Source organism: Melopsittacus undulatus, chromosome 6 (genome assembly GCF_012275295.1).
Source record: "Melopsittacus undulatus isolate bMelUnd1 chromosome 6, bMelUnd1.mat.Z, whole genome shotgun sequence".
In the NCBI taxonomy this organism is placed as follows: domain Eukaryota; kingdom Metazoa; phylum Chordata; class Aves; order Psittaciformes; family Psittaculidae; genus Melopsittacus; species Melopsittacus undulatus.
The window spans coordinates 43125807-43139086 of NC_047532.1; the positions used below are offsets into that span (position 1 = coordinate 43125807).

The 13280-nt window shown below is 35.9% G+C and overlaps 1 protein-coding gene across 6 annotated transcripts in view; it reads left to right on the top strand.

Moving 5' to 3' along the window:
• NAALADL2 (N-acetylated alpha-linked acidic dipeptidase like 2) overlaps positions 1–13280 on the top strand; it is a 634909-nt gene that overhangs the window by 384340 nt on the left and 237289 nt on the right. For all 6 annotated transcript variants that reach the window (XM_031047098.2, XM_031047101.2, XM_031047097.2 and 3 more), the window contains one exon: positions 2332–2478. In XM_031047098.2, the coding sequence (XP_030902958.2) occupies positions 2332–2478 (147 nt within the window). The remainder of the gene's footprint in view (positions 1–2331; positions 2479–13280) is intronic.

Sequence of the window (13280 nt, forward strand, 5' to 3'; positions counted from 1 at the left end):
CAATAGTTACATAAATTCTTAATAGTTGCAAGTAGCATTAGCCTTGAAGAGTTTGTCTGCCATTGTGTTTACTCAGAGCTAGGTTCAGGTCTTTTTAGAAAGAAAAGTTCCTTCCATGTACTATTTAGCTTTCCTATGGATCATTGACTCTCCAGCTTTGTCTTTTCTGATACTGAATTGTTTTGTCCAACACTTTTATTGGGATTAATTTGGTCATTTAAGTTTGCAATTTGTGACTTTGGTAGGTAACTGGTTTTTTGCCTATTTCAGTGATTTTCCTGTTGAAGCAAAAGGCTGTGTTTTCTGTCGTTCAGTAAACTTTTAAACATTAAAGAAGGAACAGACTACTCATCATTTATGAATGTGGACCAGATGCATTGGACAGTATGGGGAAATTGCAATATAGTCTAATCTGCACTGTAGCATAGTACATGGCATGATACTTAAAACGTAATTCCTGAAAGGAGTGATCACTTAAAAATGGATCTTGTGTGCATATATATGCTTAAAATTATAGACGTGCCTTTATGTGTGCTTGTCCTGGGTTCAGCTGTAACAGTTAAGTTTTCTCTTTCTTAGTAGCTGGTGCAGTACTGTGTTTCGGTCTTAGTCTGAGAACAGTGTGGTAACATGCTGATGTTTTAGTTGTTGCTCAGTAGTCAAGGACTTTTCAGTCTCTCATGTTCTACCAGTGAGGAGGAGCACAAGAAGCCAGGAGGAATCAGAGGCAGGACACCTGACCCAAACTAGCCAAAGGGATATTCCCATAACACCACAGCATGCCCAGTATATAAACTGGGGAGAGTTACCTGGAACACCCAGACTGATGCTCAGGTTGGGCTGGGTATCAGTCAGTGGGTGGTGAGCAATTGTATTGTGCATCACTTAAGTTTGATGGGGGGGTGTGGAGGGGGTTCCTTCCATTTTTTAGGTTTATATTTGCTCCCCTTGTTATTTCCCTTATCATTATTATTAGTGATGGTAGTAGTAGTAGTAGTTATTTTTAGTTATTGGACTGTTCAGATCTCAAGCCATGGAATTTACATTCTTCCAGTTCTCCTCCCAGTCCCACTGGGAGTGGGGTGGGGAGAAGGGAGGCAGTGAGCCAGCAGCTGTGTGGGTCTGAGTGAAAAGCTGGGCTCAAACTACAACACAGCTATGCAATGTTTTTGACTGAGAAAGACTGTAGAAGATAAAGTGTAGTTATTTAAAAATACCTTTTGAAATGAGTATATAGTTTGGGCTTTTTCTGTCATATACAGTGGATAATACGCAATTACATTCTTCATAGCACTGAAATGAAACTGTGAAGCAATAATTATGCTAATTTAAACATGGAAAAATACCCAGATTTGTCTTTTTCTAACTCTTATAACATTTTCCTGCCAAGCTCAGGATCTTTAATATACAAAATCTGGTGCATTTTAGTATTAAAGGAGACTAATCTTACCCTGTTTTTGTAGCAAACTAGTAATTACTTAGTAGGTATGTCTGAGGAACTGAAGTTATACTATGTAAACTGTTAGCTAAAACAAAATAATCTATAGTACTTCAACTTCCTAACATTCTTAAAAAAAATAAATACTTTATTTGCTATTATAGATGCTGAAAACCTTTGTGCCTACTGCTCATTAAGTGTTTAGTTACCTAATATATTTGGGTGCTACACAAGTATGTAGCACTCAGTCTTGGGCTTGTTTTCCAGTTTTCTTTTTGTATCTGTTAACGTTTTGTTGCTAAGACTTCACATAAAATGCTTATTTGAAAGAAATACAAACATGTCACTGATTAGAATTGTTTTAAGCAGTTTACCCCGATAATTCGACAGCATTTCATACACTATCAGATATCTTGAATATGATAATCTCATTCAGCTTTTTGCTGTTAGAGAGCATGCTATTAACTGAATACAGAATTAATTCCTTAATTATCCATTAAAGATCTGGGAACATGCTTCCAAAAGACACCATGATGACCTGTGATCTCCTGCCTAGCATGGGACATTCCATAGCCTACCAAAGGCTTCTTCTCTTGCCACTCCTACTATTTCAGTTGGAGATGACTTTCCTTGTCCTCTGAAAGACTCAGCCATGTTGCAGCACACTTCATTCTCTGCTGTGTCTGATCCTACAATATATATCAATAGAGGGTAAAAAGTTTGTAGACTCACTCACTATTAGGTATGAACCAGCTGATATCTGTTTGCACCAGTGTAAATTCCAAATGCTTCCATCCAAAGAATGCCATGCAAATGAGATACTTATACAAGTGATTAAGAACCTGGTTGCAAATGTGTAACTAGAATTTTTGATTTCTTTTTTTTTTTTTCAGAGCCAGAGCTTCCAATGTGTGGAAAAGACTAGATGTCCAGGATCTAATGTGAGTTCTGTGCAGATACAGGGCGATTCAGATTATTTCATCAACCATCTCGGAGTACCTGTCACACAGTTTTCTTATGAGAACATCAAGACATCAGAGGTAGGTAGAAATAAAAATGGTCAAATTGAAGATACCAGAAAGAAATAGAATTAGGCTTTCTCAGGTTATATCCTTAAATGAAAAGCATGTTGTACTGTAAAGTCATCTTCTATAAGTGCATCTTCTTAGATCTTCAGCAGATTAACATTTCAGAGACTGATTTTATAGGGGTATGGCATTCAAACAAACAGATAAATGTTTAGAACAAATGAAAAGAAAAATAAAGGGGGGGGACACACAGCATTATATTAAAAATTGTAATATTACTGATAGTATTATAGGTTACATGTCATCTAACCCAACAGCTTTCAGTATAGAGGAAACAAATTTTGGTGTGTATTTTTTTTCCTGCACTGTAGGATGTGACACTATTCAAAATTAACTTTCTTTTCATACTTGTGGGCAAAATATGACTCTCTAGTATATATATTGGTTGTATAGACATGTGTACTTGATTGAAGTCTTCAAAACACCATGTTCTTTTTCAGTCCATTGTCTTCTCTAAGGTAAGTAGAAAGAAGAAGCATGTTACACTGATGGGAGACCAGGTTGGAATTCAACACAGATCAACTGTTCCGAAAGCATGTCTGTCCTCAGCTTTCACTACTGTAGGTTATATTTGCACCTGGAAAGCCAAACGTCCCCTCAGTTTGTCAGCTGAGGAGAAGGAGGCCTGGCATTAGTTATTGGTCATGAGAAAAGGTGTGTGGTTTCTTGCCAATGTAACAATGCAGTGACTTCATATTCCCCTCATTTCTCTTCTTGCACTATGCTTATTCGCATATGTGCACATCTTTCCAGTTTCAAGAGGAAAGCTGAAGATGGTTTGAACTTGAATGCTTCCTGGCACTGCATGCTAATATGTTTCTATTTAACAAATGCAAACCTAAACAAAAATATGCCAGATAGTGAAACACCATTGTCATGTTGTGTAACTCAAAATATATTAAGTCAAGAATTTATATAAATAAGGAGACTTCTGTTTCTAAACAGAAATCACTGCACCTATTAGGCAAAGTATTCTGTTTCAGATTTAAACACAAGGTAGTGGCTGTAAGGAAAATGTGAAGGCAAGAGGCCCATAAGTGCAATGTTTGTGACAGGCTTGTGGATCAGTGCAAATTTCTGTTGTCACTTAGCAGCTGTTCCACATAATTTTAATTCCAGATCTGTGTATTTAGGATCTATAAAGCATGAGGAAGGATCTGCAGACTTCAGTATATCAAAATAATAAGTATTTCCCAGCAACACTTATGCAACATTTATAGTATGAACACTGAAGGTTGCTTTGGCTATTTTCTATTTCAGTCCTACCAAAGTTATTCTTAATGTTCAGTTAACTTTGCAGATGTGCATTTTTGTCTCTCAGATACACTCGGCAATGTAATTCAAATCATAAAAAAAAATATTTTCATATTTGCTTAAAAACGGCACAGCAAATTTGATTCTCTGTTGAAAACTCAGTATTTGTCCTTCTTGCAAAATTCTTTCCTGGAAATAAATTTGAGATAAGCGTAATCTTCAGTCCTGAGGTTGATATACTACGCCTCTCAGACCATATGAGATCTTGACCCCATGAGTTTTGGTTTATGTGAGAAATAAACCTGCTTAGCAAAATATGTAAATTTCTGTTGGTAAGAGGTTGGGGTTTTTTTCCTAAAAGTGAAGTCAGGCAGAATTACTAAATTTGGATTCTTGGCTATATTTTTGCTGTTTATTAAAGCAGTTATTATCAGTCCCATAAAACTTAGGCTTATTGTTTCCCCTATATTCTATCAGACAAGGAATCTTTTTATTTTGTACTGTTTATTGCAATTATTCATTGGGGATTATGTTTATTGTATCAAACAGGGGTAGTATTGTTATAAGGGAGACAAATTATTCTGGATTTACAATCGTGCTAGTAAATATTGTAGGAATTTCTCTTGTGCAGATGAGTGACTGCAAATAATCTTCAAGTTGCAGGGGGGGAGTTTTGTTTGTTTTCAAGCCATTCAGCTTTTTAAACTATGCCTCACCTTTGTTGCGAAACATGGTTTGGATTTGGGAAACCAGATTTCAGAAATTACATGTTTTTATATGCTTTTGTAGCCAGGTTGGTTTCCTCTACTGTTTCTTTCACTATTGTGGCCTACTCGTGAAATTTTCCTTTGGAATATACATTAGTAGTTTATTTTATCCACCTTTCAGCATGCAGAGTCACATAAAGCTGATGCTATTCCACACTCAAAGTTTTAGAGTAAAAAAGCCAAAGACCTGTGTCTTGCAGCCTGCCTACAGAGCAACAGTTATAGGTCAGCTTTAGAAATGCATTTCTTACACAGTCAGAGTAATGCCAATTCTCAGAGAGAAGGTTTTAAAAGCTTTTCATTGGCAGCAACCCAAGGAGTAAATAAGAGGGAATAAAAGTTGTAAGAGGAAACATTCAGACCAGAAGAGTAAGTAAAACTATCTTGCTTGAAATTATCTAATAGAGCAAACCACACAGCCTCAGGGAGGTTAAATCTGCATGGCAAATGCCTGTGGTCAGATCTGTGAGCTAGTAAAAGCTCATTCTAAGTATTGAACCACCAGTATAAAAATGCACTGAGAGAAATGTAACTCATTTATTTACTAGCAGAAAATATGCAGTGTTTTAGTCTGCAAGTAAGAAGTAAACTTGGGAGAATTTCTCAAGTGGAAAAAAAATAATATAAGCCCAATTTCCAAGGATTCTCATGCAGTTACTAAAGAAAGCCTTCATCTCTTCTTATCCTCTGATGCACTGGCTTTACCTCCACATGAGGGTCATATTCTGATTTGTAATCTGTTAGGAGAAAGGCTGATAAGGTTTTCCTAATAGCACAGATTATTTTATCTTGAGGAGGTGTCATGCTGTTGGAGTTAATGATTAATTTACATCTAAGTGACCCTATAGAGCCTCCAGACAGAGATATAATGTTGCTTTAAAACCTAAGTTTCTCTAACAGTGAAAGCCCATTGTTATAAGTCTATTAGTCCTCACCTCTGTGGAGAATAGTATTAGAAACATCTTCACTTAGCTTTACATCAACAAGAAAGAGCAGTATAAAGAGGCCCTGGATCGCAGGCTTGTCTTTGTTATTATACTAACAAAGCTCTATACTGCTCTTTAATTACTCCAGTAAGAGCTAGGTATCAATGGAATTACTCAGTTGCATGATCATTGGTACATCAGGAATGGCAAATTGGAGCAAGTGAGTAAATTTAGATTTATTTTTTTTCCATGCATGGACTATTTCTGTACCTTTGAAAATATCAGTCGTATTTCTATGTCAGCGTATTTTCAAACTGAAAAATGCTACAACAGGTATAATATATAAATATCTTTATAATGGTATAAACTATGTGCATATAATGGACAAATCACTGCTCATTGTGATTCTGCTTAGTGTCTTAGACATAAATTCTTCACCTGTGGCATTTTTATATTTTAAACAACATGATTAAAGCTCAGCTCTTGGTTACTTCATTGTAAATTAAGAATAACTGAAAGCAGTGGATACAGTGGTGTGTGATCTGAAGAGCGTACATTCATTCTATATTTGAATTCCTCATTGTTCTTTCTGAATGAATATGCATTGTGTGCCTGTGTAGCAAAAAAATACTGCTATATCACTTTTTTCTCTTACCTTACACATCTTTTTTCATCCTCCTCTGTTGCTTTTGACATCTTTTTTCAATTTTCACATTAATTGAAATTTTAGTATTAATTGGTTTGTTTCACATGTGACTGATAACTGTTTTATTCCATATGATTTTACAGTCACTGTAGACCCAACTCTGCTCTTGTGAATGATGTCTACAAAATACAACTGTTAAAAATAATTGAAACTTAATCTTTACAGAAATAAAAGGCTTATTATTCAAATTTGTGGCTGTGATAAAAGAAAGTGGTTTAAGTCACAGACTTACCTCTTAATTGTTAAGCAAGTTGTTTTGTGAGGATAGAATTATTTATTTCAGAAAGTGGATATAATCAGTGTGGTTTAGAGGCAGTGGGTGAAAAGCCTGTGGAGGAAGAGAACTTGTGGCTTAGATTCCTAAGATCATTTGTTTATAATCAGAGTTACTTGAAACAAAAGTCCTTCAAAATTTTGACACATATTCCAGCTGACCATCCTAAGGTGCTTCAGCCATTAAAATATGCTGAGTTCCCACAATTCTAAATAGTGTCAGTTGAATTTGTGTTTAATATCTCTGGAACTCAACTGGAAATTACTTCATATTCAGAGAAACAAAACAAACTTACTTCTTTACTGACTAAAAAAAGCCCTTGATTTTTCTATTGCTGTAGAACAGGGTTTAGCAGTGACACTATGCAGCACATTTAATCCAAATCTGTAAATTGTCTTACATAATCAAAATGGTATTTCTAAGAAACAGTTTGCACTTCTGGTCAAACCACTGCACTCCAAAAGGTTAGGGTCTTTGCCCAGTTTAGCTTTTGTCTTTCCTTGCTATTTTTTTTATGTGTATATAATAGAACAATGCTACCTTTGATGAAAGGCTTGAAGTGTAAACATGAGAAGGATGCGAGGTATTCAAGTGGGAATCATTTAATTAAAATGTGTGAAAGTTTCAACTTTCAGTACAGTTTTGGAAATTTATCTATGAACTTTTCAAAAGGTTCTTTGTAATATAAATAATATCACAGTCAGGACTTTATTTAGCAGTACAGATTCCCTCACTACAGAGGCAGAGTAAAATAAATCTCTTGGGCATCTGGGCTGTGTTTTGCCCCATTACTTTTTAATTGCAATAGAAGTATCACCTGCTACAGAAAAGGTGTAATTTAAAATTTAAGTTGTTTACACAGCTGTTGGTTATAGAGATAGCGATTTCAGTCAGTATATACTGAGAAAGGCTAAATGTGCTGGCATATGTTTTGACTAGGGCTGATCCTGCATTCTTTTGATATGAGTTTTAAGGCTGGTATAGGATATTATTTCTGAGGAAGGAGAGGCAGATTTCACAGGATCACTGAAACTCTGAGGCAAAATTAAGGGCTATTTTCTAATCCTGCTTCTTTAGTGGCCTTGTCAAACATGGAAAGGGGAATTCAGATTCTGCCATGGTGGAGATACGCATATCAGTACTTGTGGTATGTGGAGGGCTGACACTCTTTCAAACAACTTTCTGCCAATTTTTACTTAAAATAGATTGATGTTAATTCTACATCTTACAATGTACCATGTATTTGTCTTAAAATATGGCATAGCTTTTGCAATAGAGTTTTGAGGTTATTTCCAGCATTCTCCAGAAGGTTGTTTGGAATAAATACTTCCTTTCATTTTTACACAGCATTTCTCATATACAAATATAATACTAGGACCAACAGCATGGTCTGGAACTATTTTTTTTTTCATGTCTATATCCATAGTATTACCTTTCAGAGACACTCAGAACTTAAAGAGTTTGTCTGTACCTCCTCTTTTAATCTGCTTATGTTTCTCTTTATTTCCTCCCTTATTTCTTTAGATTTTGCCTAGTTTTGCTTTTTATATAAGCATTATCCCATATCATTTTTCTCTTCTTGGTGGAGTACCTTAAAAAATGAGTCTGTTGGATTGAGCATTTTAATCTGATGGCTGCACTTCTCTTTTTACCTTTGTGAAAGAGAATAGAGGAAAGCAGCTTTTAAAAGATTGATATTTGGAAATGTGGGCTTCTTCACCAAAGAGAAAAGAGCCAATCCCATATTTGCAAGTTAATTCAGTTTATAGCATAGTTGCTGAAGTACTGGAACATAACTAAAGCACAGAAACAGAGAAATAGCCTTTCTTTGGGTATAAGAGAAAATATAATCTGAGTTTGCCATGATTTCAGCTAGAGATATCATTGTTTCTTTAGCACTGTAAACCAAACATTAAAGTGTTCAGCATTTTGAAGCTGTTTCAGTCGCTTGCAAACTGAAGTTGGTAGAGGAGCATTTTGAGCATTTTGGAGATGGAAAATATTCATTTCTATGTCATTGCAGTCAACAGCTTCATGAGGAATATAATTTTTACATTATAGCTAGATGATTACCTATGTTATCTGCATATTATTTACCTTTCTCAGTGCATAGTAGTACATAATTGATTCCTATCTGATAACACAATCTTAAATCCTGTCTGTGATAATGTGGTAGGTTACATCAATGTTAGCATTACCATTTTGTTTTGAGAAAAAACAAGTTACTGAACATTGTTATTAAAAAAAGAACAAAAAACAAAACCAAACAAAAAAACCCCAAACAACAACAACAAAAAAACCCCACACAAACAATAACCAAACAAAAAAAAAAACACACCACAAACCAAACTTCTTTTTTGTTATTGATGGACACATACTTAGTATGAAATATTTTATGTCTATGTTTGGATATGCAGGGCTCATAGAACATTTACTTTTACACCTAGGCCATAAAAGTTGTTTTCCGTATCTTCACCAAAACTTAAGCACAGGCAAGAAGTATAAAAATTACCTGTCACATTATTCACGGGCTAGACCAAGATAGTGTAATACCATGGACCACTAAGCTAATTTAGAAGAAAAATGAAAAGGGGTTTCTTTATAGAAGGCATTTGTATGTAATATATGTAGAAGAGTTTAGAATTTTGACAGTTTGAGATTGTGTCCTCTTTAGAGAGAATGCATAATGATTTTTATTTCTGTTGAAATATGCATAACTTTTTGAAGGTAACTTTCAACTTTCATTAGAGCCCTTAAAAGTGATTTTTTTGCCCACACTTGTGTAAAAGCGAAGCCACTAAATCTTAACTCTGCAGTGAATGTGGCCCCTCAGGTTTTTTTTTACTGTCTCTGCTTCCTCCCTTCCCTCCTGTCCTGCTCTCTTTTCTTCCTTTTTTGCCACTCTTTAGGGAAACTTAACTGCAGTTTCTTCATTTTAGTATTTACATGCTTAGGCTGACACATCACGTGCTTCTTTCAAAAGGAATCAAAAGCTTTCCATGTTTTCTTTTTTATGAAAAAAGAAGCAGATGAACTGTCCTTGATGGAGAGAACTCAGTGCCTAGCTTACCTGAAAATAACTCCCATGCTGCATGCTTTTTTCCTGTCTTTCATGTGCTTACGTTCTTGTAGAGGAACAGCTTAGGCAGTATGGAGTGCTCTTCAGTGCATCCGCCTTGTGTCTTTTTAAAAGTGAATGTGAAACTGGTGTTTATACCAATTTTTGTCTGAGTCCAAACAGTACGAATGTCCCTAAGTTGTGGGGTTTGGTTGTCAGTGGTTAGGAGCACCATTGTAATCCCGTGTTATGGGGACCTTCAGCTGCTGTTTTATTTCTTGGGGGATTCCAGGTAAAGTTTTGAACTGATCGTACAAATTCACAGAAATCAGATGACAATGAAGTTCAGGATGTTGGCTGTGTGTAAAGGGTTAAGCATGCTCTATGCAGTCAGCCAGAATGGCCACGCCTGGGATCTTACAACCAGCATGTTTGTCCCACTGATGACTGGGACAGTCTGTTTCCCATCAGTATTGATTCACTGATACATTGAGTTGTTTCCAGTTATGACCTTGACATGTTTGTATTGTTCAATTTTAGTTCAGTGAAATTGTCTAAGTAATTAACCTCTGTGAGAAGTTTAACTTAATTAAGTGGTACTTGAAGGAAGCATTTGGAGTATTTTTTATTTTCAAATTTGCAACTAGTGTATCAGTCATAGCAGCATAGTGCAGTTGATGGCTACTGGCTATATTACCACAGGAATAGCTATGCCTATTACCATGATAACCTCCAGCACACTGTTACTTAGATTTCTCAAAACAGACAATGAAAATAAATGTAATTTCTGCCTGCTGGTGAGCTATTATCGTTTCTCTGGCTGCCAGAACTTATTAAAATCTGACATTGCTTTGAAAGAACAGTTCTCTGTCTCTGTATCGTAGGTACAGAATGGGCTGCATATGTCAACAGACCCGGAAACAACCAGTAAACAATTTGCAAACTCAAGGACAGATAATCCCCAGCGGCAGATACAACCTCTGTCTTCTAGTTATGATGTCTGAGCTGCAGCTTGCCTGGGAATGTAACATGGACTGTAATGTGAAGCAGCTGAATGTATTGTGAACAAACCTTGATAACTGTCACTGTAAATTTCTGACCAATGTTCTCATGCATTCTCTCTTAGCAAAGTTCTTGTCAAGGACTATTTATAAAGATACATATAGATGTAATCACACTTTATATGCATATGTTTATATACAAGTATAAAATCAAGGTGGCATTATGGAAGGCAGAAAAGTCTGGGGTATAGTTTGTCAGTAAATTCTGTGTAAAATAAGAAATTTAATTCCATGAACACAACCTTGTACCTCTGTGTGTGTATATCTAAAGCAAAAAATGAGTTGTCTAATCAGTGATATCCTTTACTGAGCCATTTTTTCATCACTAATGTAGTTCACTAGTTAAACAGCTACAGTGCTTAAGATCAGTCGTTTATGTTCTGAAGTTTCAGATCTCTATATTCCTAATGCAGTTATCGCAACATTTTTGCATCACAGCATTAATCTCACTGTTACTCCACATCCAGATTATTTTCTCTTTTACTTCTGGCATGTCCTCCAGTCCATTTTCTGGCAGGAAAGAGTGACTACTTAGATGATCTACAGATGACTAAGCTCTTCTGGTAAATTTTATGATGTTTTTCTTCTGTTATAATATGCTCCTGGGTTAAGTGTCACCTAGTACCAATTAATTTATCAGATCAAGCTATACTTATCAGGAATTTCAATTAGAAGCATCATGGCATTGTTGTTTTTTTTTTTTTTGAAGGATCAGGGCAGACCATATAGGAAGACATGGTGTACTTACTTCAAGTCTTAGCTGCTCAAAACAAATCTTTAGGCCTATGGCATATGCATGAATGTCCTTAGAAGAGAATTAGCAGCAGTTGTTTGATCCTGATATTCCAGGGAGATTCCTACCCTAAATAGAAACCATATTTCCCCTTCTGTATCTAGATTAATAAATGTCTCCATAACAGCAGTGTGTTGCTGTGATAATCTGCAATTTAGTAGCTTTTCCTTCTGAAAATATGGCTCCGCATGGCTCCCTTCTTTCCATGTTTTACTACTCCTTTCTCCCTGGTGTGTGTTCGTTCTTTAAGGAAATACACATCTGGTAGCTGCCAATGGGGAGTTACAGATGTTTCATGCATGTATGAAAGAGTCAAAGTACTAGTGTGCTTAAAGTAACAGAGGCACCAGAAATTCTTTGCAAAGAATCAAATGTGTATCAGCCTCAGAATGGCGGGCTGCTTGGGAACCCATGGTTTCCTTTTTCTAAACTGTCTCTAGAGAGTTTGCTGCTGCTGCATTTGCTGCTGGCAGGTGTTATGAACTTTGTAGTAGAACATTATGGTCAACAGGGTGTAGCAATGGAAGTTAGATGTATCAAGGTGAAGAGAGGTTTCATTTTTGTTCATGGACAAATGATGAACTGCCAGAGTGTAAGAAAATACAGTTCAAACTGTCCCCGGTAGGTTGTCTTGGGACTGCTTTTGAAGATAGGTCCAAACCACAGCTGCTTCTATGTCCTCCCTTTCTCACTCATGGGCTATACTGCCTTTATAATAGCTATGCTTTTGTTTATTCATACTACTTTTCTTCTGACCAACATGTTTTCTTTTCTGTCTTTAGCATAAATTAGTGCTTTCTAATTTCTCAGTAAATTTAGAGGTTACTCAGTGTACTATTCATCAGTAATACATTAATACATTAGTCCATCTGTTTGCTTGGATGCTAATTTAGTGGTATTTGATAGTGAGAGCATGCTGAAATTTTTAAGGTTAGTGAATCAGTATTTTACAAGGCAAAATACATTTGATGTTCAGTTCATTGCTTGAGTTTTTTATTGAATAATATCAGTATTTAGCTACTTAATTTCATGGAAGAGCATTTCTGTTACTATGCTAGTGTTAGTCAAACTGATGATGTTCTCATCAGTTGGATACATTACTTTGTTCCAAAAGCATCTGTTTGGTCTCACAAATCCTAGTGCTTCAATGTCCCAGACATTCCACTGTGCATCCAGAAGGGGAATATTCTTTACATACAGTAACAAAAATGCACAGCTTCTTTAGCACTCACACTGCATGAATACATGTTGCTATAAACTGTCCTTACAGATGCTCTCATAGACTCTTAATTTTCATGGAACTGGCCAACAGTTGTTGAAAATCAGTGGAAGAAAGATAGGTTAGAAGTTAACAGGGTCAGTGGGATGTGGGAAAACAAATGAGACATTTGCTTAGATACTAGTTACTGCTTCTGTTTGATAGCCTGCTGAAGCCTCTAGTTACTGAAACATGTATTATCTAAGGATACAAGACATCAAATTATCTGTTCTTTCTGAAGAAGTAAATGGCATGTTGCATTCAAGACAGCATTTTAGCATTGTTATTCTGAGTGGCTAAATTCAACAGACCAACTAAAAGTCTTCTGGTATAATGTCTGGAATAAGTATCAGAATTTGTTTTGTGTCAGCAGATACTAGTAGTGTGGTACTCAGCTTTGTTTTTAGTATGTCAGGAAAAATAATCAAGATCACTGGACTATCAAACAGCTGTGATTTCAGTCAATGATACATCCTCTCAAAAGCTGAAGTGCTTGATGTATCTTATCATGGCCATTAAATAGCTGTTTAATAAGGCTTTCAATAAATAAATACTGTCTTTGAAGACGTTGTTAGCAAAAGCCAATTCTGATTCTTACTGTAAAACACCGAGGTTCCCACCTACACAATATCTGTCCTGATTTTTTCATTCAGTATA